General features: G+C 46.1%; 1 protein-coding gene across 2 annotated transcripts; it reads right to left on the bottom strand.

The window, feature by feature from the left end:
- Positions 1-1,875: 1,875 nt before the first annotated feature.
- On the bottom strand, positions 1,876-27,672 carry actr5 (actin related protein 5). Of its 2 annotated transcripts, none has more exons than XR_013500311.1 (9): positions 27,257-27,672; positions 25,542-25,765; positions 22,860-23,029; positions 20,399-20,616; positions 14,489-14,671; positions 12,533-12,658; positions 9,876-10,089; positions 5,240-5,372; positions 1,876-2,220 (listed from the first exon to the last, which is right to left on the bottom strand). XR_013500311.1 is itself a non-coding variant. In XM_078236813.1 (9 exons), the coding sequence occupies exons 1-9, from the start codon at positions 27,644-27,646 to the stop codon at positions 2,035-2,037; spliced, it is 1,779 nt and encodes a 592-aa protein (XP_078092939.1). In that variant the 5' UTR covers positions 27,647-27,672; the 3' UTR covers positions 1,879-2,034. The 2 variants fall into 2 exon arrangements, 1 of the variants encoding a protein (XP_078092939.1); XM_078236813.1 differs by having other exon boundaries at positions 1,879-2,220; positions 9,941-10,089.
- Between the last annotated feature and the right edge of the window lie 312 nt (positions 27,673-27,984).

Genomic DNA, 27,984 nt, shown 5'->3' on the forward strand with positions numbered 1-27,984 from the left:
AGTCCAGAAAAATCCAGTGCCACTGAGAAAGAAGAGGAAACTAAATTATTTTTAGTACATCAATTAAAGAAAACTATAAATATTTGTCCCGCATTTCAAGTGAGCATTTCTGAATCGGAACATTTTGGTAATGTTGATAAGTTTATGAATCTAAAGGTTTGCGATATCATATTTCTTACGACTGGAAAGACAGGTTAATAGGGTGGTGCAAAAGGCATATGACACACTCGCCTTTATCAATCGGGGTATAGATTACAAAAGCAGAGAGGTCACGATGGGGTTGGACAGAACTTTGCTGAGGCCACAGCTGGAGTACTGTCTGCAGCTTTGGTCGCCACATTATAGGAAGGACATGAACACACTGGAGAGGGTGCAGAGGAGATTCACCAGGACGCTGCCTGGGACGGAGCATTCAAGTTATGAAGAGAGGTTGGATCGGCTTGGGTTGTTTTCTCTGGAGCAGAGAAGACTGAGGGGCGACCTGATTGAGGTGTTCAAAATTATGAGGGGCATGGACAGGGTGGATAGGGAGCAGCTGTTCCCCTTAGTTGAAGGGTCAGTTACGAGGGGACACAAGTTAAAGGTGAGGGGTGGGAAGTTTCAGGGGGATTTGAGGAAAAACGTTTTTACCCAGAGGGTGGTGAGGGTCTGGAATGCGCTGCCTGGGAGGGTGGTGGAGGCGGGATGCCTCACATCCTTTAACAAGTACCTGGATGAGTACTTGGCACGCCGTAACATTCAAGGCTATGGGCCAAGTGCTGGAAAGTGGGATTAGGTGGGCAGGTCAGGGTCTTTCATGCGTCGGTGCAGATTCGATGGGCCGAAGGGTCTCTTCTGCATTGTAGTCTTCTGTGATTCTGTGATATTGCATTGATGTGGAGATGCCGGCGTTGGACTGGGGTGGGCACAGTAAGAAGTCTCACAACACCAGGTTAAAGTCCAACAGGTTTATTTGGAATCACGAGCTTTCAGAGCGCTGACTCACCTCATAGAGTCATCGATGTTTACAGCCAATGGAAACAGGCCCTTCGGCCCAACTTGTCCATGCCGCCCTTTTTAATGAGGAAGGAGCAGCGGTCCGAAAGCTCATGATTCCAAATAAACCGGTTGGACTTTAACCTGGTGTTGAGAGACTTCTTACTGTTACTACTGTAAATGATAGTCAAAATTGGCGATTCATCAAAATACATTGAAACATAGAAAATAGGAGCAGGAGAAGGCCATTTGGCCCCTTGAGCCTGCATCACCATTCAATGTGATCATGGTGGGTCATGCACTTTCAGTATCCCACTTTCTCTCCATACCCCCTTGATCCCTTTAATCACGAGGGCCACGTCCAACTCCCTCTAAATGATAGCTGAACCACGCCATTTAGGTTGAACTCTGGATTTGAAGTTCCACTTTCCCGATATTTAAATGCAATGGGGCCTCACTGTATCCACCGTGAACTTTTGGAAACATGTTCAAGGGCTAAAAAAAAAAACCAGTGCAGTTGCTGAACAAAATGGCGATTTTACGAGCCATTGAAACGTTTGTGAATGGCAGCTCATGAATCCTGATGCCAGGGAGGAAGATATCTCAGGCTTACGTCTCAGGGACAGACACGATGCACCAACACAAGCAGATTCAGCAGGATAAGTTTTGTCTGTTCTTGGTCCTCAGTAGAACAAACAGCGATGAGTTCCAGCCGATGAGAACCGGTAACAGGAAAATCAAATTGAACATTTCTCTGAGCCTGAGCAACTATATTCTCCTCTTGATTGGTCTTAGAAGTAGCAATGAACCCCAAATCTCACATTCTTGAACAGATGACAGTGTATGAATCCTAAATCGTTGACTATCTCACATTCCAGATGATAGTGGTGGGCAACTTGCAAGAGGAGAACAATATTATTACAAAAATGTATTTATTTTGCACACCCTCCAGTATATTCAAAAGTTCGAATCAATACAAAATAGATGTCTTTCTTTTTTCCTGCAAAAGAAATGTCAAGAACCAAACTTGTCCTGGGATCCTTTGACATGTCGGCAGGTTTAAGCTGCTTTTGTCAGGCTCATTGGCACGTAAACATTGGAAGCAGCGTGTTCACTTAAATACTCCCCTCCCTTCTCTTCATAGTCTGCCAAAGTTATCCAGCCTTCAGCTTGATCCTTGTACTCAACAGCCCAATCACGTGCGCCAAGCCAACTGTCCAGGACAGGATTGGCAGCCAGGCTCACCTGCAAGACACAAGGAACTCACATCAACATGCAGCATTTCTGCTCATTAATCCCAGTACAGAACTGTCTGAAAGGGAAAAGTAACTTAATAGCACTAATTAATGGCGATATCCGATTTTAATTCTAGAAGATCAAAAGGAACTTGAATGTCCCAAGTGTTTGAGATCATCTCATTTTACTTCTGAAGAATTGTGTACTAAACCTGCCCGTAATTATAAAAGTTTTTTAAAAAGTTTATTTATTAGCCACAGGTAGGCTCAGGGATGACACGGTGGCTAGCACTGCTGCCTCACAACACAAGGGACCTGGCTTCGATTCCCTGTCTGTGCAGAGTTTGCACGTTCTCCCCGTGTCTGCGTGGGTTTCCTCCAGAAGCTCCGGTTTCCTCCCACAGTCTGAAAGACGTGCTGGTTAGGGTGCATCGACCCGAACAGGTGCCGGTGTGTGGCGACTAAGGGAATTTCACCGTAACTTCATTGCAGTGTTAATGTCAGCCTTACTTCTGACTAATAAATAAACGTTTTACATTAACACTGCAATGAAGTTACTGTGAAAATCCCCTAGTCGCTGCACTCCGGCGCCTGTTCGGGTACACCGAGGGAAAATTTAGCACGGCCAATGCACCTAACCTGCATATCTTTTCAGACTGTGGGAGGAAACCGAAGCACTCGGAGGAAACCCACGTAGACACGAGGAGAACGTGCAAACTCCACACAGACAGTGAACCAGGCCGGGAATCAAAGCTGGCTCCCTGGCGCTGTGAGGCAGCAGTGCTAGCCACTGTGTCACCGTGCTGAGGAAAGCCACAACCCCGTGCTTTTGGAAGGTTTTGAAGGAAGGAAGGAATCTGGGATAGCCTTAATCCAGTTTCTAGCTGTGGTTCCAAATAATTCATAGAATTATAATTATAATTTTGTCTTTTAAAAAGCGTTTAGACAGTTACATGGCTAAGATAGGTGAAGAGGGGTATGGGCCAAATGTGGGCAATTGGGATTAGCTTAGGGGTTAAAAAAAAAAGGGGGCGGCATGGACAAATGGGGCCGAAGGGCCTGTTTCCATGCTGTAAACCTCTGTGACTCAAATCAATAAACTGACAAATCTCAACCATAGCTAGGGACAGGTAGATGCAAAACGTCAGCATAATTATTGCCAAGGTTATCCATTCTCAAGTCGCAAAATCCCCCAGCTTCATTAGCACAAAAATGCACCCTCTACTGAACAAAAAAAAAACCTGCGAATGAGGAATGTTACACCTCACGTCAGGAGCTCAGTGAATGACGCTACAGAGGACTTGGTTTACATGTTCCTGAACTCAATCATACCACCAATGAGAACAGTCAGAAAACTAGGCACTTCATGGTGGAAAGGCAATGAGTGAGAACTAATGGTTTTCCACCATGAAAAAGAGGTGCCTGCTACTCTGAGACGCTCTTGTATATTCTCTGGCAGCCAGCTACACAAGACATCGGCACAGTCCTGAAATACATTCTCTCCGCTGGTGAAAACGTGTAGGAATCCAGACAAAAGGGAAACGAAATCCTTTGTGGAGAGCTACATACCTTCCATTTCTATAAAATATTGACCAAACTCAGTGGGTGACCAACCATATGAAACACCTACAAATCAGAGGCGAGTCCCAGCTGTTGTTTCACTGCAGGCACTGACTCTGAACCTTGTTCAACTCCACTGTATCTGTAAGTAACTTAAGTTTAAGTTTATTTATTAGTCACGAGTAAGGCTTACATTAACACTGCAATGAAGTTACTGTGAAAATCCCCGGCATGGACCCGGGTTTGATTCCCGGCTTGGGTCACTGTCTTTGCAGAGTTTGCACGTTCTCCCCGTGTCTGCTGGGGTTTTCTCCGGTGGCTCCGGTTTCCTCCCACAGTCCAAAGTTTGATACAATAGTGACTTTTAAGGGGCGTCTGGACAAATACATGAATAGGATGGGAATGGAGGGATGTGGTCCCCGGAAGGGTAGGGGGCTTTAGTTCAGTCGGGGCAGCATGGTCAGTGCAGGCTTGGAGGGCCGAAGGTCCTGTTCCTGTGCTGTAATTTTCTTTGTTCTTTGTTGAATATTTGCAGCAATTTATTTGTCCTTTCAGATTTCCAACATCTGAAATACTGTCTCTTAATTTTTGTTCACTTGACATTACTCTGTCCACTGGGGAAGATGTCAATCTAGTTAAATTAAATTATATCTAATATTGGCATGGCAAGAGTGGATAGAGGAATGTCGTGCAAATTGGGGAGAAGATGATGGCTCATTTGACCCTTCATAAGAATGCTAAGTACAAGAATCTGGAAACAAATGTTGAACAAAAGGTTAAGGCATCATTTCAACCTGGTTTCATGATTTCACAAATCTTATGTACCAACTCCCCTGCCAAAACTAGCATTATTTTAACTCTTAGGAACTATTAGGACAGTACAGTGGCACAGTGGTTAGCACTGCTGCCTCACAGCGCCAGGGACCTGGGTTTGATTCCCAGCTTGGCTCACTGTCAGTGTGGAGTTTGCACATTCTCCCCATGTCTGCGTGGGTTTCCTCCGGGTGCTCCGGTTTCCTCCCACAGTCAGAAAGACGTGCTGGTTAGGTGCATTGGCTATGCTAAATTCTCCCTCAGTGTACCCGAACAGGCGCCGGAGTGTGGCAACTAGGGAATTTTCATAGTAACTTCATTGCAGTGTTAAAGTAAGACTACTTGTAACTAATAAATAAACTTTAACTTTTAATTTAACTTTAAAGATTTTGACCCAGCAGGCAGAGGACCGCTTTGTACGTCAAGTTTTAGGCACGGTTCATAAAGGAGATGAAGGAAGGTGTTTCTAGCGTATCTTTGAAATGTGTCGATGCCGACACACCTCGCCACCGGTCAGGATAGCACTGAAAATGATTCACCTCTTTTCCTTTTTACGTTCAGAAACGCAGTGCCATCCTCACCCATCTCAGCTCCTTTTTCATGTCATTTCTCTCCCTCCCCACATCCCACTAAACGCCGCTTTGAACTCAGAGCACCTGGAAAGAGGATTGAAATGGCCTCATGGCGAGTAGCTCCCGTTCCATCCGGGTCTTCATCCCAGGATACAAGATGTTTCCGCCAGTGAGGAACACATTCTGTACAAGCTCGTCCTGCTGCTCCTTAGAATATCTACCGAATCAAAACAAACTTACTTTAAGCAAGTGAATATTTCTATACATTTCTCAGCTCTTCCTCAGTCCACCCCTACATGGCCACACCATGCTTGATGGAAGCAGTGGCTTGTGTCAGCAGGTGACCTACTCTTGAGCCTCTGCTAGGTTTATTCTGGAGCTGGCCACATTTCCGATATAACTTGCACCTTTCATAGAATCCCTAGGGTGCAGGAGGAGGCCATTCAACCCATCGAGTCTGCACCGACTCTCGGACAGAGGATCCCACCCAGGCCCTTTCCCATATCCCCACACATTTGCCCCGCTAATCCCCCTAATCTACACATCTTTAGACACTAAGGGGCAATTTAGCATGGCCAATCCACCTAACCTATACATCTTTGGAGCGTGGGAGGAAACCGGAGCACCCGGAGGAAACCCACGCAGACACGGGGAGAATGTGCAAACTCCACAGGGACAGTCAGCCGAGGGCAGAATCGAACCTGGGTCCCTGGCACTGTGAGGCAGCAGTGCGAACCATTGTGCCACCATGCTGCCTTCATCCGCCAACCTGCCCGATTCCAACAACTCCATTGACTGTGTGGCCTAGACCAGGAACTCAAAATGTGGAGACTCACAGTGACAAACTTATTTTATAAAATTACATGTCTTTGATCGGAGAAACCAACCTGTCTCAGCTGGATTTTAATACATGTCACAAACGAGAAAAAAGCCAACATTTTGACACGTTGCACTGCCCAGGTCCTTGTGGAGATATTTTAGCTCTTACACGTGCAAATCCTTCTTTATACAAACTGAACAGATGATTCAAGATGAAGACATTTTTGAGATATAACAAGAGATGAGTGCCAGATCCTAGACTGCCTAACTGATGTATTTTCTGGATCAGTGTCAAAGAATGAAATGGATATCCAGCCAAGCATTTTCAAACTGCTTACTAGCAATTTCTACCTTCCCCTTATACTGCACATTTACCCTGTCATAGGGCCGTCAAACCCTGTTGCAAGTGTCCAGCGCAGTTGCAATGCTATGAAAAATCAACTCACCAGGCTCCATTCAGCCAAGAGCAGCAATGATCCATTTGCTTTCCCTCGATCTTTGGATTAATACATTGCTCCCAAATGCCTAGGGCAGCACGGTGGCACAGTGGCTAGCACTGCTGCCTCACAGCGCCAGGGACCTGGGTTTGATTCCTGGCTCGGGTCACTGTCTGTGCAGAGTTTGCGTGGGTTTCCTCCGGGAGCTCCGGTTTCCTCCAACAGTCCGAAAGACGTGCAGATTAGGCGCATTGGCCATGCTAAATTCTCCCTCAGTGTACCCAAACAGGCGCCAGAGTGTGTGGTGACTAGAGGATTTTCACAGTAACTTCATTGTAGTGTTAATGCAAGCCTGCTTGTGACGCTCATAAATAAACTTCATATCAACAATGTTTGGTAATTTAACAGGTGGGGTTGCTTATTTATTACTTGCTTTAAAAAGTTGATTTTTCTTAACACTAGTATGCATTTAAAAATTACCATAATTGGACAATAAATAATGAAAAGAATAACTTTGTTCTTTTTCCGTCTAACATACTTTCAATTAACGTATCTGCCTCCTTTCACTTTTTGCCTGGGTACTTTCCAACTTTCATTTTTACTATGGGTGTTGGAATTATATTTTCTCAGTAACTTCATTGCAGTGTCAATGTAAGCCTACTTGTGACACTAATAAGTAAACTTATAAATGCACAGAGAGGACACAAAGCATTAGAGTGTTAGTATCATTCGGGTGACACAGTGGTTAGCACTGCTGCGCCTCAGCGCCAGGGACCCGGGTTTGATTCCCAGCTTGGGTCACTATGTGTGTGGAGTCTGCACGTTCTCCCCGTGTCTGCGTGGGTTTCCTCCGGGTGCTCCAGTTTCCTCCCAGAATCCAAAGACGTGCGGGTTAGGTGGATTGGCCTTGCTAAATTTCCCCTTAGTGTCAGGCGGACTAGCTAGGGTAAATGCATGGGGTTATGGGGAATAGGGCCTGGGTGGGATTGTGGTCGGTGCAGACTCGATGGGCCGAAAGGCCTCCTTCTGCACTGTAGGATTCTATGATTAGGTAAAGTTTCCAGATGACAGAAGCATGACTGACATTCGGGGCTTTAATGCAGCAATTACTTTTCAAAGTGACGCCATTTTTAGATAAATACAAGTGCTTCCGCTCAGGTAGGCCCGAGTTTGACCTTTAACAAGGTCAGAAAATACTAGGGGGAAGGGAAGAAAATTGAGGGCAGTAGCCTCGAAGGAATGGGTTAAAATAATAGCTGTAGAATGTGTCTCGATTATCTCTCAGTAACTGGCTAATGAGGGTAATTAGTGGCACGAACCCGCATCCCAGCACTTCATGGGAAGGTTCACCAACGTAATTAGTTCTGCTGCTGGCGTTGTCATAACACATCACTCAGCAGAACCAAGTTGTTGCAAAGCCCTATGATGGGGGTGTTGCAGAAGAGGGGGAAGGGCAGTTTATGGATTTGCCGTGAGTGCTGTTCCAATCCCAGCTGATGTTACTACCGGACAAGTCAGATCCCAGGGTGAAACCAGCTTGATGGATCAGAACATTTTTTTTACAAACACAGATGGCAGCTACTGAACTGAGTCACAGAGTGCTGATAGAATATATAACATTTATTAAACAATAAAATGATGACCTACACATTTGATTGGATTGAGTGGCATGCCTTATGAGGATAGGCTGAGGGAGCTCGGTCTTTTCTCCTTGGAGAGACGTAGGATGAGAGGAGACCTAATAGAGGTGTATAAGATGTTGAGAGGCATAGATCGGGTGGACTCTCAGAGGCTTTTTCCCAGGGTGGAAATGGCTGCTACGAGAGGACACAGGTTTAAGGTGCTGGGGGGTAGGGACAGGGGAAATGTTAGGGGGAGGTTTTTCACACAGAGGGTGGTGGGCGAGTGGAATCGGCTGCCGTCAGTGGTGGTGGAGGCAAACTCAATAAGGTCTTTTAAGATACTCCTGGATGAGTACATGGGACTTAATAGGATGGAGGGTTATAGGTAGGCCTAAAAGGTAGGGATATGTTCGGCACAACTTGTGGGGCCGAAGGGCCTGTTTTGTGCTGTAGTTTTTCTATGTTTCTATATATTACACTACTCCTTCACCCTAACTGTACCATTACAGATATATACATATTCATCAGGACAACGCAAGTTACATCTTATGCGCTAATGTTCTCAACAAGTACACAGTCCATGTAAACCAATAGGAAAACAGTGGTCAGATGCACCACACTGAAACCGAGTGACAGATGTCACCCAAAACAACTTGTACGGATTTCGCATCAATTCTCCCCCGATGCTTGTCACACTGTAAGGCAACTAGTCTCACTGAGATTCTGTCTACCAATTTCCGCTCTCAAACACTTTGAATTTTTTCCCAAACAATGCTGTCTCTCAGATGTCTTCACCAAGGATCCACCTCCAGAGTTTCAGTCACTTCCTCTGATGTTCCTCTGCCCTGGTGCACCATATGCATTCAAGCTTTGCTTTCCGCGCAATCTCTCAGATACGCAGCCGTGCCAACAGAACACAAATGCTTTACAGGTCCCTAGTAAGCAGTCACCAACATTTGGCATCCCCCTCAGATCCTCTGGCTTTTTGCAAGCCCATGTTATTCCAGGTCTGCGCCCTGTAACCCTGTCTTTTAATTTGGAGCCCCTGCTCCTCACTCTTAACGTCACATAACAGGATCTTCATTAGAGATTCCTGTTCTTTCCCTTTGACTAGAAGGTCTTCTTGGGACTTCCTTCTGTCCCTCTGCCTGGTTTTGGAAACTTTCTGTTCTTTAGTTTGGGACTTGCTTTCTGTCCCTTTGCATTGTCCTGCCTGTCGAGCAGTTTCTATGGAATGCTGCTCCCAACTGAACTAAAACTGTTTTTGTTGTCTCTGTGGGCCCCTGGCTGCGGGGTAACAACAGAGTTTCCCCACTTTAAAAGTCGTAAAACCTAATTATAATGTAGGCATCTTTTAAAGTGAAACTAAAACTCAAGTCTCCTTAACGACACAGAAATATAAATTAAGCTTAAACTTAAGCTTTTTCCCACGGTGCAAGAGTCAATTACTAGGGGGCACAGGTTTAAGGCGCGAGGGGCAAGGTTTAAAGGAGATGTACGAGGCAAGTTTTTTTTTACACAGAGGGTGGTGGGTGCCTAGAACTCGCTGCCAGGGGAGGTAGTGGAAGCGGATACGATAGTGAGTTTTAAGGGGCGTCTGGACAAAACATGAATAGGATGGGAATAGAGGGATATGGTCCCCAGAAGGGTAGGGGGTTTTAGTTCAGTCGGGCAGCATGGTCGGTGCAGGCTTGGAGGGCCGAAGGGCCTGTTCCTGTGCTGTAATTTTCTTAGTTCTTTAAAGCTAAAACTTAAATTTAAACTTAAAGCAATAGTTTACTCCTAAATTAACACAAATACAAATATAATTCACCTAAAACTATCTCCATTTCCGAACAGTACCTTGAAAGTAAGTGGATTAGTTGCCAAATGTGAGCAAACCGTTGAATGAATCCTGAAGGACATACCGATCTAGGACATACTGCAGGGTTTCTGCTATACCGGCCTGCTCTTCGCCTATCAATGACGGCTGGAACAGTATCTCAGGAACGCGGATTCGCTCGCTGCCCAGGTGCAGCTGATGGTATTCAGCTAGGTTGAACATCTGTCCAATTGGCTGGATGAAAAGACAGCATTTGCGGAGACAAAAACATGAAATACTGATTATGGCGCACTGTGACATTGTCATCCTTCCAATTCGTTCACCAGTTTGCGTGGTAGATATTTAAGAAGCGTGTCGCTCAGTGCCACAGCATATTTACACACAGACCTGAGGCTATTATGTGCCCCTTCTATGGAGATAGAGTCATAGAGGTTTACAGCTTGGAAACAGGCCCTTCGGCCCAACTTGTCCATGCCGCTCTTTTTTTAAAACTCCAAAGCTAGTCCCAATTGCCCACATTTGGCCCATCAGATCTTTCCGAATTGTCACATTTCTCAATCTCGAGCAAGGTTTTTCAGGAGCTGTGGGTAAAAAAAGTAAAGTTAAAGTTTATCTATTAGTCACAAGTAGGCTTACATTAACACTGCAATGAAGTTACTGTGAAAATCCCCTAGTCGCCACACTCTGGCACCTGTTCGGGTACACTGAGGGAGAATTTAGCAGGGTCAATCCACCTAACCAGCACGTCTTTCAGACTGTGGGAGGAAACCGGAGCACCCGGAGGAAACCCACGCAGACACGGGGAGAACGTGCAGACAGACACTGTCCACACAGACAGTGACCCAAGCCGGGTCCCAGGCGAGGTGATGCAGCAGGGCTAACCAGTGTGCCACCGTGCCGTCCCGGGTAAGGTGGGGAATAGAGATCCGAAGGATTAATGAGTGTAGACTTCAACAAAACAGAATGGAATTCACTGCCAGTTTGCCAGCAAAAAGGATACTCAAAACTGCACGGACACACTTAAAACATGCAGTATGTAGGTAAACTTTGGAGACTAGTCTATTGCCCTTCAGAGATCACAAACACCAACAAATCATGATTACATTTTTTTTATGTTTACAAAATGGGAAAGTTAAACATTTCCTGTTTGCCTTCCTGACCAGAAGATAACTTGGGCTCTTCTCAAAGAGGAAACAAATAGCTATTAATCTAGAATTTGTTCAAAAGCAACAGTAATTAGCCTCCCAATGATCACAGGATGCAGACATTTAGACCTCTTCCATATGGGGAGTGCCCGATTATTGACCTTTCTCTTTTATATTCATTCTTGGGACATTTGGTGTTACTGGCTGGGTCAGCATTTACTGCCCATCCCTCCAAGGGCAGTTGAGAGTCAACCACATTCCTACGGCTCTGGAGTCTCATGTAGGCCAGACTGGGTAAAGACGGCAGATTTCCTTCCCTAAAGGACACCGATGAACCAGATGGGTTTTTCCAACAATGGTCATCAGTAGATTCCACATTTTTTTTAAAAACAGAATTCAGGTTCCACCAGCTGCCGTGGTGGGATTCGAACCCAGGTCCTCAGAACATTAGCTGAGTTTCTGGATTAATAGTCTAGCGATGACGCCACTAGGCCATCACCTCCCCCTCATTAAAGGAACATAGGAATTGCTCGACGATAAAAGAGCCTGTTGCCATTTAGTCACATGATGCAACGATAACCAAGTTGTTTACTCACTGTAATCAAACTCTATCGTTTAACCTGCAAAAAGTCCAAACATGACGTGAGGAATATCCCATTGAGAGCTTTGGGAACTATAGGTCCAAAGACAACCGTTCCTCCCAAGCACGATGCACTTGCCACAGATCCGTTCCGCAAATACACGTAGACTGTTATTTTCCAAAATAACGAGTGAGTCAATACTACGTGTTTCCACCTTCTCCCCAGACGGTCTGTTCCGTAGATTTCACATTTACTTAAATGTTTTTCCATAGATTCGTTTTGAATTCACCCCCTCCCGTGAGCGGCACAGTGGTTAGCACTGCTGACTCATAGCGCCAGGGACCCCGGGTTCGATTCCCGGGTTGGGTCACCGTCTGTGCGGAGTCTACACGTTGTCCCCGTGTCTGCGTGGGTTTCCTCCGGGTGCTCTGGTTTCCTCCCACAGTCCGAAAGACGTGCTGCTTGGGTGCATTGGCCCGGCTAAATTCTCCCCTCAGTGTACCCGAACTGGTATCAGAGTGTGGCAACTAGGGGATTTTCACAGTAACTTCATTGCAGTGTTAATGTAAGCCTCCTTGTTTCACTAATAAATAAACTTTAAACCCTTTCAAGTGAAAGCTATGTCCTTTAGTTCTACTGTTGGGGACAAGGTGAAATAGCTTCCCACAGGCAAGCGCTAATCAGGACTATGTATCAGAACAAAAATACAGCACAGTCAGTTCAAGGTTGTAATCTTATCTATGCATAAACAATCCAACACTCTCAATTAGATTTACACTTTGTGACCGACACGCAGACACGTAACTTGCCAAACATCCAAGAGTGTACAAAAGGACATTCTTGCTCTCAAAGTACTTTGGATTTTCATTCGAGAACTTGAACGTGACTTCCAGTCAGTTTTATAGAACAGGGCTACATGTCAAACACTGTAACTGGCGTTAAAAACCGTACCTGGACTACGTTGGTTTGCTTGCCAAAGTCACTCTGATATTCCGGGAAAAGCTGATCCAGCTCATTCACTCCTTCCAACTCATCCATTGACTGGTCACAGCTCAGCACTTGGTCCAGATCGGAAACCTGTTCAACAACACAATCAATGCAATGAGGGAATAAAATATTTACGGTCCACCTCTTGTGCAAATGTGCTTAATATTCCTTCTTAGAACCACAGAATCATACAGTGCAGAAAAGGCCCTTCGGAACATAGAAGCTGTACCAACACGTCAGAAACACCTGAACTACCAACTCATCCCATCTACCAGCACTTGGCCCATAGTCTCGAATGTTATGACATGCCATTCTTCATTAATTCACCTCTCAACAAGCACATCCAGTACTGGATGGCTTATGTCAAGTACTGCATGGGGGGTAAAAGGTAACCAGTGATTTGATTTGATTTATTTATTATTGTCACATCTATTAACATACAGTGAAAAGTATTGTTTTTTGCGGGCTATACAGACGAAGCATACCGCTCTTCGGGAAGGAAAGGAGAGAGTGCAGGATGTAGTGTTACAGTCATAGCGAGGGTGTAGAGAAAGATCAATGTAATACGAGGTAGGTCCATTCAAAAGTCTGACGGCAGCAGGGAAGAAGCTGTCCTTGAGTCGGTTGGTGCGTGTCCTCAGACTTTTGTATCTTTTTCCCGATGAAAGAAGGTGGAAGAGGGAATGTCCGGGGTGGGTGGGGTCCTTAATTATGCTCAGTGAGAAGTCTCACAACACCAGGTTAAAGTCCAACAGGTTTATTTGGTATCATGAGCTTTCGGAGCGCTGCTCCTTCATCAGGTCAGTGGAGAGTTGGGTTCACAAACAGGTTTATGAACCAAACTCTCCACTCACCTGATGAAGGAGCAGTGCTCCGAAAGCTCATGATACCAAATAAACCTGTTGGACTTTAACCTGGTGTTGTGAGACCTCTTACTGTGCCCACCCCGGTCCAACACTGGCATCTCCACATCTTAATTATGCTGGCTGCTTTGCCGAGACAGTGGGAAGTGTGGTGAAATACAATGTATCTCTTGCCCACAGACTATGGGAAAACATGAGTTTGGGTTCCACCTGTGGATAAGTGCACTCACTGAATGATGAATCCCTGACCCTTGCTGAGTTGGTGGATTTTTATACATGATACCAGATCTGAACAGATTCTTACTCTTTCTCTTTAATTTGAAATGCCTCCACAATATCAACGTATCACCAATTTTTACTGATGCACCATAGAAAGTATTCTATCTGGTCGTATCACAGCTTGGTATGGCTCCTGCTCTGCCCAAGACCGCAAGAAACTACAAATGGTCGTGAATGCAGCCCAATCCATCACGCAAACCAGCCTCCCATCCATTGACTCTGTCGACACTTCCCGCTGCCTCGGCAAAGCAGCCAGCATAATTAAGGACCCTATGCACCCCGGACATTCTCTCTTCCACCTTCTTCCGTCGAGAAAAGGTACAAAAGTCTGAGGTCACATACCAACCGGCTCAAGAACAGCTTCTTCCCTGCTGCCGTCAGACTTTTGAATGGACCTACCTTGTATTAAGTTGATCTTTCTCTACACCCTAGCTATGACTGTAACACTGCACTCTGCACTCTCTCCTTTCCTGCTCTATGAATGGTATGCTTTGTCTTATGGCGTGCAAGAAACAATACTAATGCGTGCGACAATAATAAATCAAATCAAATTTTCAACTGTTGATAATCATTCGAGCCCTGGTTGGAAATGCCAAGCTGGCAGTACCAGCATCAGTCAAGCACAGGATCAGGCTCTGCAGCCCAACAAAGTTATTGACAGGGCCTCAGCACGTAAAGGATGGCGGCAGCATTCCAAAGGATTTGCCTGGCTGCCCAGTGATAGTCAGAAAAGCTGCAAGGGAGTGTGACCGCAAGGTCAGCCTCCATCGCTACTTACGTCTGGCTTGGTGTCAACAACATCCACCTCCACGTTGACCTCTGCCTGCAGGATCTTCTGTTTGGCCTGCTCAATGGCCAGGCTGAGTTTGTTGATGTAGGACTGTAACTCCTCCGCGGAATCCATGTTCATTTCCAGCAGGGCTCGCTTGAATCTTTCCGTCATACCTTCTTCCAAAAGCTCCTGAAGGAACAAGGACAGAATGGTAATAGATTAGAATCATAGCATCCTCACAGTGCAGGGGGAGGCCATTCGTCCCATCGAGTCTGCACCCATGCTGAACAAACTTACTGTTTAAACAGATCTGCCCCATTCTGACAAGGTAAATGAGCTCAATGAGGAGGAATAATATATATATTTTTGTCCATTTAGATGCAAAATAAAGTACTAGCCCAACAATGGGCCTTTAAAGCAACTCAAGGGCACCTGCATCAGTTTAACATTTCTATTTCATACACTAACCTATCGGAAAGGAATCGCCAATTAGTGCTAAACTACGGTCACTTCTGTACTCTCCAACGACATCACTGCTAATATAATAAGGAAGGCTGCATCTCAAACGGGACCTCACAAATGAAAAGCTCCTTCCTTAGATTCCATACTTGGATGTAGGGAATCCTCCGAGTGTCTTGATCACGATTCCTCTTCACCCAGTACTTGCAAAAGTAAAGAGATTAACCAGGCCATTCATCTGACTGTTGATGTTACAAACTTGCTGCTATGTTTGCTATAGCTTTCCATTATAGACAGAGAGAGGCGATGACCTCCTGGTATTATCGCTAGATCTATTAATCCAGAAACTCAGCTCATGTTCTGGGGACCCGGGTTCGAATCCCACCACAGCAGATGGTGGAATTTGAATTCAATTTTTAAAAATCTGGAATTAAGAATTTAGTGATGATCATGAAACCATTGTCGATTGTCGGAAAAACCCATCTGGTTCACTAATGTTCTTTAGGAAAGGAAATCTGCCGTCCTTACCCGGTCTGGCCTACATGTGACTCCAGAGCCACAGCAATGTGGTTGACTCTCAAAAGCCTTCTGAACAAGAGCAACTAGGGATGGGCAATAAATGCTGGCCAGCCGGCGGCGCGCCATGTCCCAGAAATGAATAAAACAGTGAGAGCAAAGTGATCCTACACCCATCGGATCAAACCAAGGCTCTGCAATTCCATCCTGGCCAGTTGTGAACAGTGGTGGATGGTGGAGCGTTAAACTAACCAGAGGAGGAAGCTCAAAAAACACACCGCTGCTCAGCACGGGTGGCACAGTGGTCAGCGCTGCTGCCTCATTGCGCCAGGCACTCGGGCTCGACTCCGGCCTTGGGTCACTGTCTGTGTGGAGTTTGTACGTTTTCCTCGCGTCTGCGTGGCTATCCTTCGGGTGCTCCAGTTTCCTCCCACACTCCAAAGATGTGTGGGTTAGGTGGATTGGCCATGCTAAATTGCCCCTTAGTATCAGGGGGATTAACAATTTAAATATGTGGGGTTGCTGGGATGGGACCTGGGTGGGGTTGTTGTCGGTGCAGGCTCGATGGGCCAAATGGCCTCCTTCTGCACTGTAGAGATTCTGTGATTCTCTTCTATGAAAGCATTACTCACATCCCAAGGACAAATTAAATAAAAAGTGATCACGTGAAGCACCCCAAAACATCCAGCAATACAAGATCGTGATTGAAAGAAATAACTTAGAATCATAAAATCCCTACAGTGCAGAAGGAGGCCATTCAGCCCAACGAGTCTGCACCGGCCACAATCCCACCCAGGCCCTATTCCCCATAACCCCATGCATTTACCCTAGTTAGTCCCTGACACTAGGGAACATGGCCAATCCGCCTCACCTGCACATCCTTGAACTGTGGGAGGAAACCGGGAGGAAACCCATGCAGACACGGGGAGAACGTGCAGACTCCGCACAGACAAGTGACCCAAGCCGGGAATCGAACCCGGGTACCTGGCGCTGTGAGGCTGCAGTGCTAACCCACTGTGCCACCGTGCCGCCCCAAATTTGCACTTATACAGCACATTTCAAATAAAATAACTTCCCCCCCCCCACAATGGAACAATGAATTGTGGCCTTAGATCTTAGTGCAATTGTTCTGCACGCAGCAAACAACAGTTTAATTATATCCAAGGTTCCCCACAGAGGCGTCGACCTGCATAACCCACCCAGAGTTAGAATCAAGATCCAAGTGTCTATTATAAAATTCCAAGCCAGCGTCTTTGTTCGCACTTACATGGGAGTGGTCGAAGCATTTGCCTGATTAGACTGAAAGGTTTGCTCGTCTGCCTGCCTGCTCTGCCAGCAACTTACACAATCCTCCAGAAAACAGGCAACCAGGGAAAGTTACAGAAATGGTTCAATCTGTTCGCTAGGCTGAATCACTGGAAGGTAGTCAACCTGACTATATTCTTCGTGGAGGAGAACTCGGCACAGACAGCTCTCACCCTCAAACAAAGAAATGCAGCGCATTTAAGAGGGAAGCAGGACAAACACATGAAGGAGAATGGAAAGGAAGGATGTGCTGGCAGGGCAAGAGGAAGAGGGGTGGGAGGAGGCTCGTGTGAAGCATAAACACCAGAACCAGCTGGGTCAAATGGCCTGTTTTCCGCGCTGTACTTTCTCTGTCACTAGAAGCTCTGACAAGCTCCTTTCCTGTGGACTCTCGGATGCGGTCCAGAGGCATCGAATCAAACGCTACCATCTAGTGGCAGAGAACAGTACTGCAGCCACCCTGCTGTGTCCCAGCAAGTGTCAGATGCTGCCAGGGGGCCCCTGGAACTGAAGATGAATAATTTCTCTGATGTTCTTTCTTAACACTTCAACAATAACAATGTTTTTTTTTTCATTGAACATTTTAACCAGAACACTCCATAATCTGAAAAGCAACATCTGAAATATCTGCATGAATTATCGATTTTTTCATTTGCAGTCCTAAGATTAAGGAAGCTTCATTTTTGAGCTCTGGCACAGGTTGCATGGAAGTCGCAGCGAAGTGCGAGAAGTGATTCAGGTCACCTTACCACAACAAGCACTATTTCCCTCTGACCTCATTCATTGCGGATTTTATTATCTGTTAAGTGTCCATTGTTCATCTAATTCTTTGCCCGCATGCTGGAGTATCAATGTTTACACTTCACATGAGTATCTGAAGTATTTGATGAGATTGAAAGGCTTTTCTCTGCTGCCTGCTGCTCTGTGTACACCTCATCCAACCCATGTGTCACTAGAAAACAATGCTGCTCCTTCCCCAGACAGACGGACACACACACGAACACACACACACACACACACACGAACACACACACACACGAACACACACACACACGAACACACACGAACACACACACACGAACACACACACACGAACACACACACACGAACACACACACACGAACACACACACACGAACACACACACACGAACACACACACACGAACACACACACACGAACACACACACACGAACACACACACACGAACACACACACACACGAACACACACACACACGAACACACACACACACAAACACACACACAAACACACACACAAACACACACACAAACACACACACAAACACACACACAAACACACACACAAACACACACACAAACACACACACAAACACACACACAAACACACACACAAACACACACACAAACACACACAGGTTCAAAACCTGTCACGGCAGAATTCAATAAAATTATCTGGAATTAAGAATTTACTGATGACCATGAAATCATTGTCGATTGTCGGAAAAATCCATCTGGTTCACTAATGTTCTTTAGGGAAGGAAATCTGCCGTCCTTCCCTGGTCTGGCCTACATGTGACTCCAGAGCCACAGCAATGTGGTTGACTCTCAACTGCCCCAGGGCCACGAAGGATGGGCAATAAATGCTGGCCCAGCCAGCGACGCCCATGTCCCACAAATGGATAAAAAAAACACGTGAACACACACAATGAACACAAGCATACTCTTGCATACACACACAAACACACACATGAACACACTCTCGCACACACTCTCGCACACACTCTCGCACACACTCTCGCACACACTCTCGCACACACTCTCGCACACACTCTCGCACACACTCTCGCACACACTCTCGCACACACTCTCGCACACACTCTCGCACACACTCTCGCACACACTCTCGCACACACTCTCGCACACACTCTCGCACACACTCTCGCACACACTCATTCTTGCGCACACACACATGAATACACACTCTTACACACACAAATACTCACAACGAATACTCACTTATGCACACACTCACATGCACACCACACACACAAACATACACTTAGGTGCACATCACACAAGAACACACTTGGGTGCAAGGGAAGCAATCACCTGGAGCATCAGTGGGATGATGTGAATATGATCGAAAAGCAGAAACCTAGACAGGAAGGATCACAGATTCCAATAATACAGAATTCAGCCACTTGGCCCAGTTATCCTCAGGCCTGGCAAGACATCACTATAATAATTCAGGAGTTGCTCTGCTAACAAATATTTATTTCTCTGCTAACAAATATTCATTTCTCTGCTAACAAATATTCATTTCTCTGCTAACAAATATTTATTTCTCTGCTAACAAATATTTATTTCTCTGCTAACAAATATTCATTTCTCTGCTAACAAATATTTAACTAACAGAGAGTCATAACTGAATCTTTAGATTTACTTAATGAGGGAATATTAAATACTTTACCTTTTACCTTTAAGTCTAACTAGGTAGGATGGGCATAATTTGAACATAACTCTTGCACTTGCTTAGAAGGTCATATGCAGAGCCACTATTGCACAGAGACTTGATGGCACTGGAGCTTTATAAACTGGTATCTTAGGGATCGCACTCTCCAACTCAGTCTGTTCCTCCTCAGACATCAAATGCCAGCAGCGTGGAAAAGAGTGCAATGGTTCAAGTGGCAAGCTTGGCTCAGATAGTGGCACTCCTGCCCGAGTCCGAAGGTTGCAGGTTCAAACCCACTCAAAGCCAACACTTTGTCGTAAGAGTGAAGAACGCAGCATCATCCGTTGTCATCTTTTGGATGAGACACTTGACCTTAGATGGATGTCAAAGATCCCACAGCACTTTAACGAGGTGACTGAAGCTCTCCCAGAGCTCTGGCCTCCCTCACCACACAAATAAAACTAACTTAACCAATTTATCACATTATTATTTGATAGTCCTCGCCTTACACAAACTGGCTGCCACAATTACATCATTAAGGAGTGATTCATTGAGACATTCTGAAGGCAGGAAAGGAGGAATTTGTTTTTTTTTTCAATGGTATAGGTAGAACGCACGATGGCACAGTGGTTAGCACTACTGCCTCACAGCGCCAGGGACTTGGCTTCAATTCCGGCCTTGGGTCACTGTCTGTGCGGAGTCTGCACGTTCTCCCTGTGTCTGTGTGGGTTTCCTCCGGGTGCTCTGGTTACCTCCCACCATCCAAAGATGTGCAGGTTAGGTGGATTGGCCATGTTAAATTGCCCTTTAGTGTCTAAAGATGTGCAGGTTAGGTGGATTGGTTATGCTACATTTCCGCTTAGTGTCCCAAGATGTGCAGGTTAGGTGCATTAGCCATGCTAACTTGCCCCTTAGTGTCCAAAGATGTGCAGGTTAGGTCGATTGGCCGTGATAAATTGCCCTTTAGTGTCTAAAGATGTGCAGGTTAGGTGGATTAGCGGGGCAAATGCGTGGGGTTACGTGAATAGGGCCTGGATGAGATACCCTGTTGAAGACTCGGTGCAGACTCGATAGACCGAATGGCCTCCTTCTGCACTGCAGGGATCCTATCAATCTTGATAGCAGTTCACCAGCTCTTGTGAAATACTGGCATGAATGCCAATGTGAACAGCACCTTCAGTAAATGCGGCCATGATTCTTTACCTGGATACTGAGCAGCCTCTCCAGCCTTTCCTGGTCGAGCTGCAGTTTTTCTTCCCTGCGCCGTGCGTTGAGCTCCTGCAGCCTGCGAATCTGCTGCTGCCTCCGTTCCATCCTCTCCTCTGCTGTCAAGGTGCTGACCAGCAGCTTGTTATTAAAAGGCAACTGCATCCTGTGAATGTTCTTCTGGTAGAAGTCCGGGAGCTTCCACAGGCTGAGTTCTGCAAACAGGTAAATCACTGTAACTTTGCAACTGCGACTCAAATATTTGGCCTTGACTTATTTAATGTACGAGTTAAGATTGCTGCTAATTTACCTCCAATTGTTTCCAATGTGACCTGCGAGTAACAACTTTGAGTTAACTTTTTTTTTGTTAATAGGGTGAAGTAAACAGTCTAGTTTTCACTTGGGACTCTTGGACAGTCGCTCAATAAGCATAGAAACATAGAAGATAGGAGCGAGAGGAGGCCATTCGGCCCTTCGAGCTTGCTCCGCCATTCATCACGATCATGGCTGATCATCCAACTCAATAGTTTAATCCTGCTTTCTCCCCATAACCTTTGATCCCATTCGCCCCAAGTATATATCCAGCCGCCTCTTGAATAGATTCAATGTTTTGGCATCAACTACTTCCTGTGGTAATAAATTCCTCAGGTTCCCACTCTTTGGGTGAAGAAATGTCTCCTCATCTCCATTCTAAATGGTCTACCCCGAATCCTCAGACTGTGACCCCTGGTTCTGGACTCCTCAACCATCGGGAACATTCTCCCTGCAGCTACCCTGTCTAGAGCTGTTCGAATTTTATAAGTCTCTATGAGATCCCCCCTCATCCGTCTGAACTCCAGCAAAAACAATCCTAACTTAGTCAATCTCTCCTCATACATCAGTCCCGCCATCCCCAGAATCAGGCTGGTAAACCTTCGCTGCATTCTCTCGAGAGCAAGAACCTCCTTCCTCAGAAAAGGAGGCCAAAACTGCACACAATACTCTGGGTGTGGCCTCACCAAGGCCCTGTATAATTGCAACAACACATCCCTGCTCCTGTACTCAAAACCTCTCGCAATGAAGGCCAACATGCCATTTGCCTTCTTTACCGCCTGCTGCACCTGCATGCTTATCTTTAGTGACTGCTGAACAAGGACACCCAGATCCCGCTGCACACTCTCCTCTCCCAATTTACAGCCATTCAGGTAGTAATCTGCCTTCTCGTTTTTGCTTCCAAAATGAATAACCTCACATTTATCCAAATTATACTGCATCTGCCATTGATTTGCCCACTCACCCAACCTATCCAGATCATTCTGAAGGATCTCTGCATCCTCGTCACAGTTCACCCTGCCATCCAACTTGGTATCATCTGCAAACTTTGAGATGTTACATTTTGTTCCTTCATCCAAATCATTAATATATATTGTGAATAGCTGGGGTCCCAGCACCGATCCCTGTGGCACCCCACTAGTTACTGCCTGCCAATTTGAAAGCACCTATTAATTCCTACTCTTTGTTTCTTCTCTGCCAATCAATTTTCTATCCATCTCATTGCACTTCCCCCAATCCTATGTCCTTTAATCTTGCACAATAATCTCTTGTGCGGGACTTTGTCAAACGCTTTCTGAAAGTCCAAATATACCACATTGACTGGTTCCCCCTTGTCAACTCTACTAGCTAGGTCTCTTCATCTTTTAACACATACCAGCCTATTCAAATTTCAAAATGTCTTGCGCTTCGATTTCTCATCTCATGCATTCCCATAAAAAACCTCTGGAACAGAACCTCAAAAAAAGGATTTATTTACTGGTGTGTGATTTCTGTTCTCTTCCGGACATTCGGGAAAATTAAGGCGCTTTTTTATTTAAAACCAGAAATTCATTCTCGCGACATAGGGATCGATGGCGATGCTGCCATTAATTGCAGATTAGTGTATTTGTGGGTGGCACAGTGGGTTAGCACTGCTGCCTCACAGCGCCAGATAGCCAAGTTCAATTCCCGGCTTGGGTCACTGTTTGTGTGGAGTTTGCATGTTCTCCCCATGTCTGCCTGGGTTTCCTCCGGGTGCTCCGGTTTCCTCCCACAGTCTGAAAGATGTGCTGGTTAGGGTGCATCGGCCATGCTAAATTCTCCCTCAGTGTAACCCGAACAGGCGCCGGAGTGTGGCGACTAGGGAAATTTCACAGTAGCTTCATTGCAGTGTTAATGTAAGCCTTACTTGTGACACTAATAAATAAGATAAAAATAAATCTCCTCTCTTCACCCATTATCCACCGCCATTATCTGTAGCCTGGGAGAGGCAGAAAAACAGAGGAAAATCTCCAGGGATAAAATACTCTGGAAAATTAACCCTCGGAAACTCTCAATCGAATCAAGTCACATTGACCTCATGATATTAACCTTCTAGATGATGGAATCTCTGCATCAAGTTGCTTATTCTCAACAAACGTGGGCACAACACATGAACCAGAATTACCTTCCATATAGTCAGCAGCGATATAGCAATGCTCGTGGAGAATTTCTTCCATTCTGCTCAGTGTTATAGCCGGTAAATGTCCAGGATACTTCAGCTGCAACAGGCGCTGCATGTATGATGCTGCCTGGCTTCCACCCAGATTGACCCTTTTACCATTATGAGCATCCAGTCTAAAGGTCATGAGGAAACATCCATCAGCGCAAGCAAAGAAAGAATGAAACAAGATGTACATTGAAAGTTGAGGCATTGAGTATAAAAATTGGCAGGTCGTGCTGCAGCTGTACAAAACCTTAGTTCGGCATCATTTGGAACATTGTGTACAATTCCGGTCACCACACCATCAGAAGGACGTGGGTGCTTTGGAGAGGGTACAGAAGAGGTTTGCCAGGATGTTGCCTGGTCAGGAGGGTATTAGCTGTGAGGAGAGGTTGGATAAACTCGGTTTGTTCTCACTGGAACGACGGAGGTTGAGAGGTGACCTGACAGAGGTTTACAAGATTATGAGTGGCATGGACAGAGTGGGTCGTCAGAAGCTCTTTACTCGGGAAGAAAAGTCAAGTACCAGGGGATAGAGGTTTAAGGTGTGTGGGAAAAGTGTAGCGATGTGCAAGTGTGCAAAACTGTGCAAGTTTTTTTACACAGAGGATGGTGAATGTCTGGAACACGTTGCCCGGGGAGGTGGTGGGAGCAGGTACGATAGTGGCATTTAAGGGGCATCTTGACAAATACATGAATAGGATGGGAATCGAAGGATGCGGACTCCGCAAGTGCATACGGTTTTAGTTTAGGCAGGCATCATGATTGGCGCAGGTTTGGAGGGCCGAAGGGCCTGTTCCTGTGCTGTTCTTTGAAAGGGAGTGATGGTAATGCTACAGAGGCCCCCACACGTGTATTATCTAGCAGGAACAAAACACTGTCTGATTTTGCCTTCTCTAATCGATATGAATTGCAACCACTACTCCTCCAGTGAACCAATTGCTTCACAGCTGACTGACAATAGCAGGGACCTCCTGGATTGTTTCTCATCTGCAATTGGCTGCCTGATGTTTGGCAAGTTTGCCTGAAGCCACAACACCATCCAGCTGATTCCAGCTGTGCCCTTTAGAGGACTTTGGTGTCACTCTTACTGGCTTCCATACCCTATAGCCTTCCAGAATCTGCTACAAACCCCAGGATCTCAATCTCTTGCTCTTCGCTTTTCCACCAGATAGCCACCAAGCTTCTTCTTGCCCACTTTCCAATCATTCCTCCCCCATAGTGATCTTTAATCTCGGTGCCAGGCTTGTCCTAGCATTAGAATCATAGAATCCCTACCGTGCAGGAGGCCATTCAGCCCATCAAGTCTGCACCAACCACAATCCCACCCAAGCCCTATCCCCATAACCCTTCATATTTACCCTGCTAACCCCCCTGACACTAAGATCAATTTAGCATGACCAATCAACCTAACCCACGCAGACACGGGGAGAACGTGCAAACTCCACACAGACGGTGACCCGAGGCCGGAGTTCAACCTGGGTCCCTGGCGCTGGGAGGCAGCAGTGCTAACCACTGTGCCACCGTGCCGCCCATTCTCACCTCTGAGCTGGAAGGTCTTGGTTTCGAATCCCACCGCAGAATCTCAGCTTTCACTCCATGAAATTCAGAAGGAGTGCTGCAATGTTGGAGGTGCTGTCTTTTGAGTGAGACATTAAACCAAAGCCCCGTTTGCCCACTCAGGTGGATGCAGCTATCTGAAGAGCAAGAGAGTTATTCCCGAGACCCTGGCCAACACTTACCATAGGAAATAGGAGCAATCATTCGGCCCTTCAAGCCTGTTCTGCCATTCATTATGATCATGGTTGATCATCCCAATTCAATTGCCTGATCCTGCCTCCCCGCCACATACCCTTTGATTCCCTTCACCCCAAGTGCTATAACTAACAGCTTCTTGAAAACATTCAATTTTTTGGCCTCAACGACTTAATCATTCAGCCAATATAACTAAAACAGATCGATTATCTGTTTGTGAGGCCATGCAGCAGTTCCTTACTGACTGCACGTTGACGATTCATTCATCTCTGGTGAAACGGTTTGGGATGACACACAAGGCACTTGACAAATGCATATATTTCCTAGTGGTCTAAAATAGCAAATATTAAATCATTCATTAAAAAAAGATATACTAATGCTGGATATAAAGTAAAGTTTATTTATTAGTGTCACAAGGAGGCTTACATTAACACCGCAATGAAGTTACTGTGAAAATCCCCTAGTCGCCACACTCTGGCGCCTGTTCGGGCACACTGAGGGAGAATTTAGCATGACCAATGCGCCCTAACCAGCACGTCTTTTGGACTGTGGAAGGAAACTGGAGCACCCGGAGGAAACCCACGTAGACACAGGGAGAATGTGCAGACTCTGCATAGACAGTGACCCAAGCCGGGAATCGAACTTGGGTCCCTGGCACTGTGAGGCAGCAGTGCTAACCACTGTGCCATTGTGTATGTTTAGCAGGGTCAGTCTGTGCACGAAAGAGAACTTTGGAGCATTTGGAATATTAACCGTTCAAACTCTGGTCGAGCGGTTATCCGTTTCCCACATTTTTATTTTAGATTTCCAACCCTTTTGATCTGTTGCTTTGCTTATTCTGCAGAAGCGCATTGCATCTTTTTAACGTTTTTGTGAACATGCTTAACAAACCTGCCGTGCAGCACTGGCAGAACGTGACAGCAGTGATAGCCAGAGGAGACAACCAATCCAGTGGAGGCCGATTTATTATTGCGGCGGAAGCTGTAAAGGTCGTCAACTCCGTATGACACCTTGGGAACATGGTAGCACTCAAACAGGAGCTCAGACATTAACTGCCGAGAGTACAGTGGATTACATGGTGCCTCTGTTAAAACTACTGGATGCTCCACGCAGAGCTGCAATAGATACAAACAATAATAAAATCTTCAGAGCTTACAATAGCAGCCATCTGTAGCTGGAATCAGGTTAACACGTAGCCATTAATCACTTTGATTTGATCTATTATTGTCGCATGTATTAGGATACAGTGAAAAATATTGTTTCTTGCGCACTATACAAAGTATACCATACATGGGGAAGGAAAGGAGAGGATGCAGAATGTAGTGTTACAGTCATAGCTAGGGTGTAGAGAAGGATTTGATTTATTGTCACATGTTTTAGTATACAGTGAAAAGTATTATTTCTTGCAAGCTATACAAAGCATACCATTCATAGAGAAGGAAAGGAGAGAACGCAGAATGTAGTGTCACAGTCATATCTAGGGTGTAGAGAAAAATCAATTTAGGATAGGTCCATTCAAAAGTTTGATGGGGGTTGCAGCAGGAATAACAAATGAAAAATGAGGGACTGTAAAAGCCAGTCCAGCTTATCATGCACATTAGGGGGTGCCAAGTGCATGACAAATACATGGAGTGGTACAAATTAACTTCCATTTATGTCAATTCACAATTTGACTATTGCTGAAGAAAAAAAGAGAGGTGCTGTTGAAGCTTTTCATCTTGCACTCATCAAGATGTAAAGGGTACAACAATTTAAATTACATTATAAAAGAATGCCGATTGGTTGACAAATGGACTCTGATTGGTAGAGGTGTTGCCATGGAGACTGCACCAGGGAACAGTTAACTGCCAAGCTTTAGTTCAAATTCAAACCAGGCAGGTCGACACTGATTGGTCAAGGCCATGGAGAATGAACCAGGGAATGGCTGTCCCAATCTTTTGCTTTGTTGAAAAAAGTGCAATTTGTGGACACGTTCCTTCTGCTAGAAGCTACATATATTCGCACAAGGGGCCCTGTCCTTTGCAAACAGCAGGAGCATGTCCACACATTGCATCTTTTTCAACTGAACAAAAGCTTGCAGGACACTCATTCCAATGAGTCACAACTTATTGTTTCCTCAACACAAATAACTGCTCTTATCTTACACAGTAACTGTGTGCACATTAAACTCATCATCATTTTACAAACATGTGCTGATCCATCATGTCATGGCTCCCGCATCATAACATGGTGCCCTACATTGGAGCACGCCGCACGCATATTACGACATGGCTTTCCACATCAGGTCACACAACAACATATAAAGCAATGGTTTACCATGTCAGGTCACATCATGCCTTTGGCATTCACACTACACCACATTGGACGGAAGTAACATGGCTCACCAAAGGGCATGGTGTGCCACACCCAACCGAGGGTACACTGCACCCAACCAAGGAGGGCACGCCGCACTCAACCAAGGAGGTGGGCATGCCGCACCGATCCAAGGGGAGCACGCTGCACCAAACCCAGAAAGGAGGGGGGCACATCACACAGGGAGGGGTCGGTACAGTTTGCCACCTTGTGCCCCAATGTGTGTCACCCCCTCCCCCAGGTTGACCTCTCACCTCGGAGGCGATGCCCAGGTGTTGGAAGATGTGGTCAAACACCTGCTCCTGGATATCGAAGTTCACCACCACGTTCCTGTCGAACTGGGACTTGAGCAGCCAGCGGACCACCTCCAGGTTGCGGATGTCGTTGCCGACCTGGGTGTCGCTGCGGGAGGCGCCGCGGCTCCGGGCCGACACATTCTTAAACTGAAGCCGCGGCTTGTGGTCCAGGGCCCAGCCCGCCCGGCACTGGAAGGAGCCGTTATCCACCACCAGCGGCACGGCGCCCGGATTAGCCCCGAGGGCGTCGCTCAGCTCAAAGACCGGATCCGCCACCGGCCTCGGATCCCGAAAATAATAAACATTCGGCGGCGTCTCGGCGAAATCCGCGCCCGTGGCCGCCGCCATCTTGGTCCGTCCGCAAAACCCGCCGCACCGGCATCGACGATAGGTTCCGGGAAACTTTAGTTCCCACCATTGATTCAGAGAATTCTTCCACAAAGCCGGGGCAGGCCATTCTGCCCATCGTGCTTGTGCTGGCCCTTTGAAGGAGCATTCACCCAGTATCTCTCCCTGCCTCTCCCCCTGAACACAGTAAGAAGTCTCACAACACCAGGTTAAAGTCCAACAGGTTTATTTGGTAGCAAAAGCCACTAGCTTTCAGAGCACCGCTCCTTCGTCAGGTGAGCCCTGCAAACCAACAGTACTACACTTCAAAAAAGGGGTTTATTGTTTGTGAAATACTT

Source organism: Mustelus asterias, chromosome 20 (assembly GCF_964213995.1).
Source record: "Mustelus asterias chromosome 20, sMusAst1.hap1.1, whole genome shotgun sequence".
NCBI classification, from domain to species: Eukaryota; Metazoa; Chordata; class Chondrichthyes; order Carcharhiniformes; family Triakidae; genus Mustelus; species Mustelus asterias.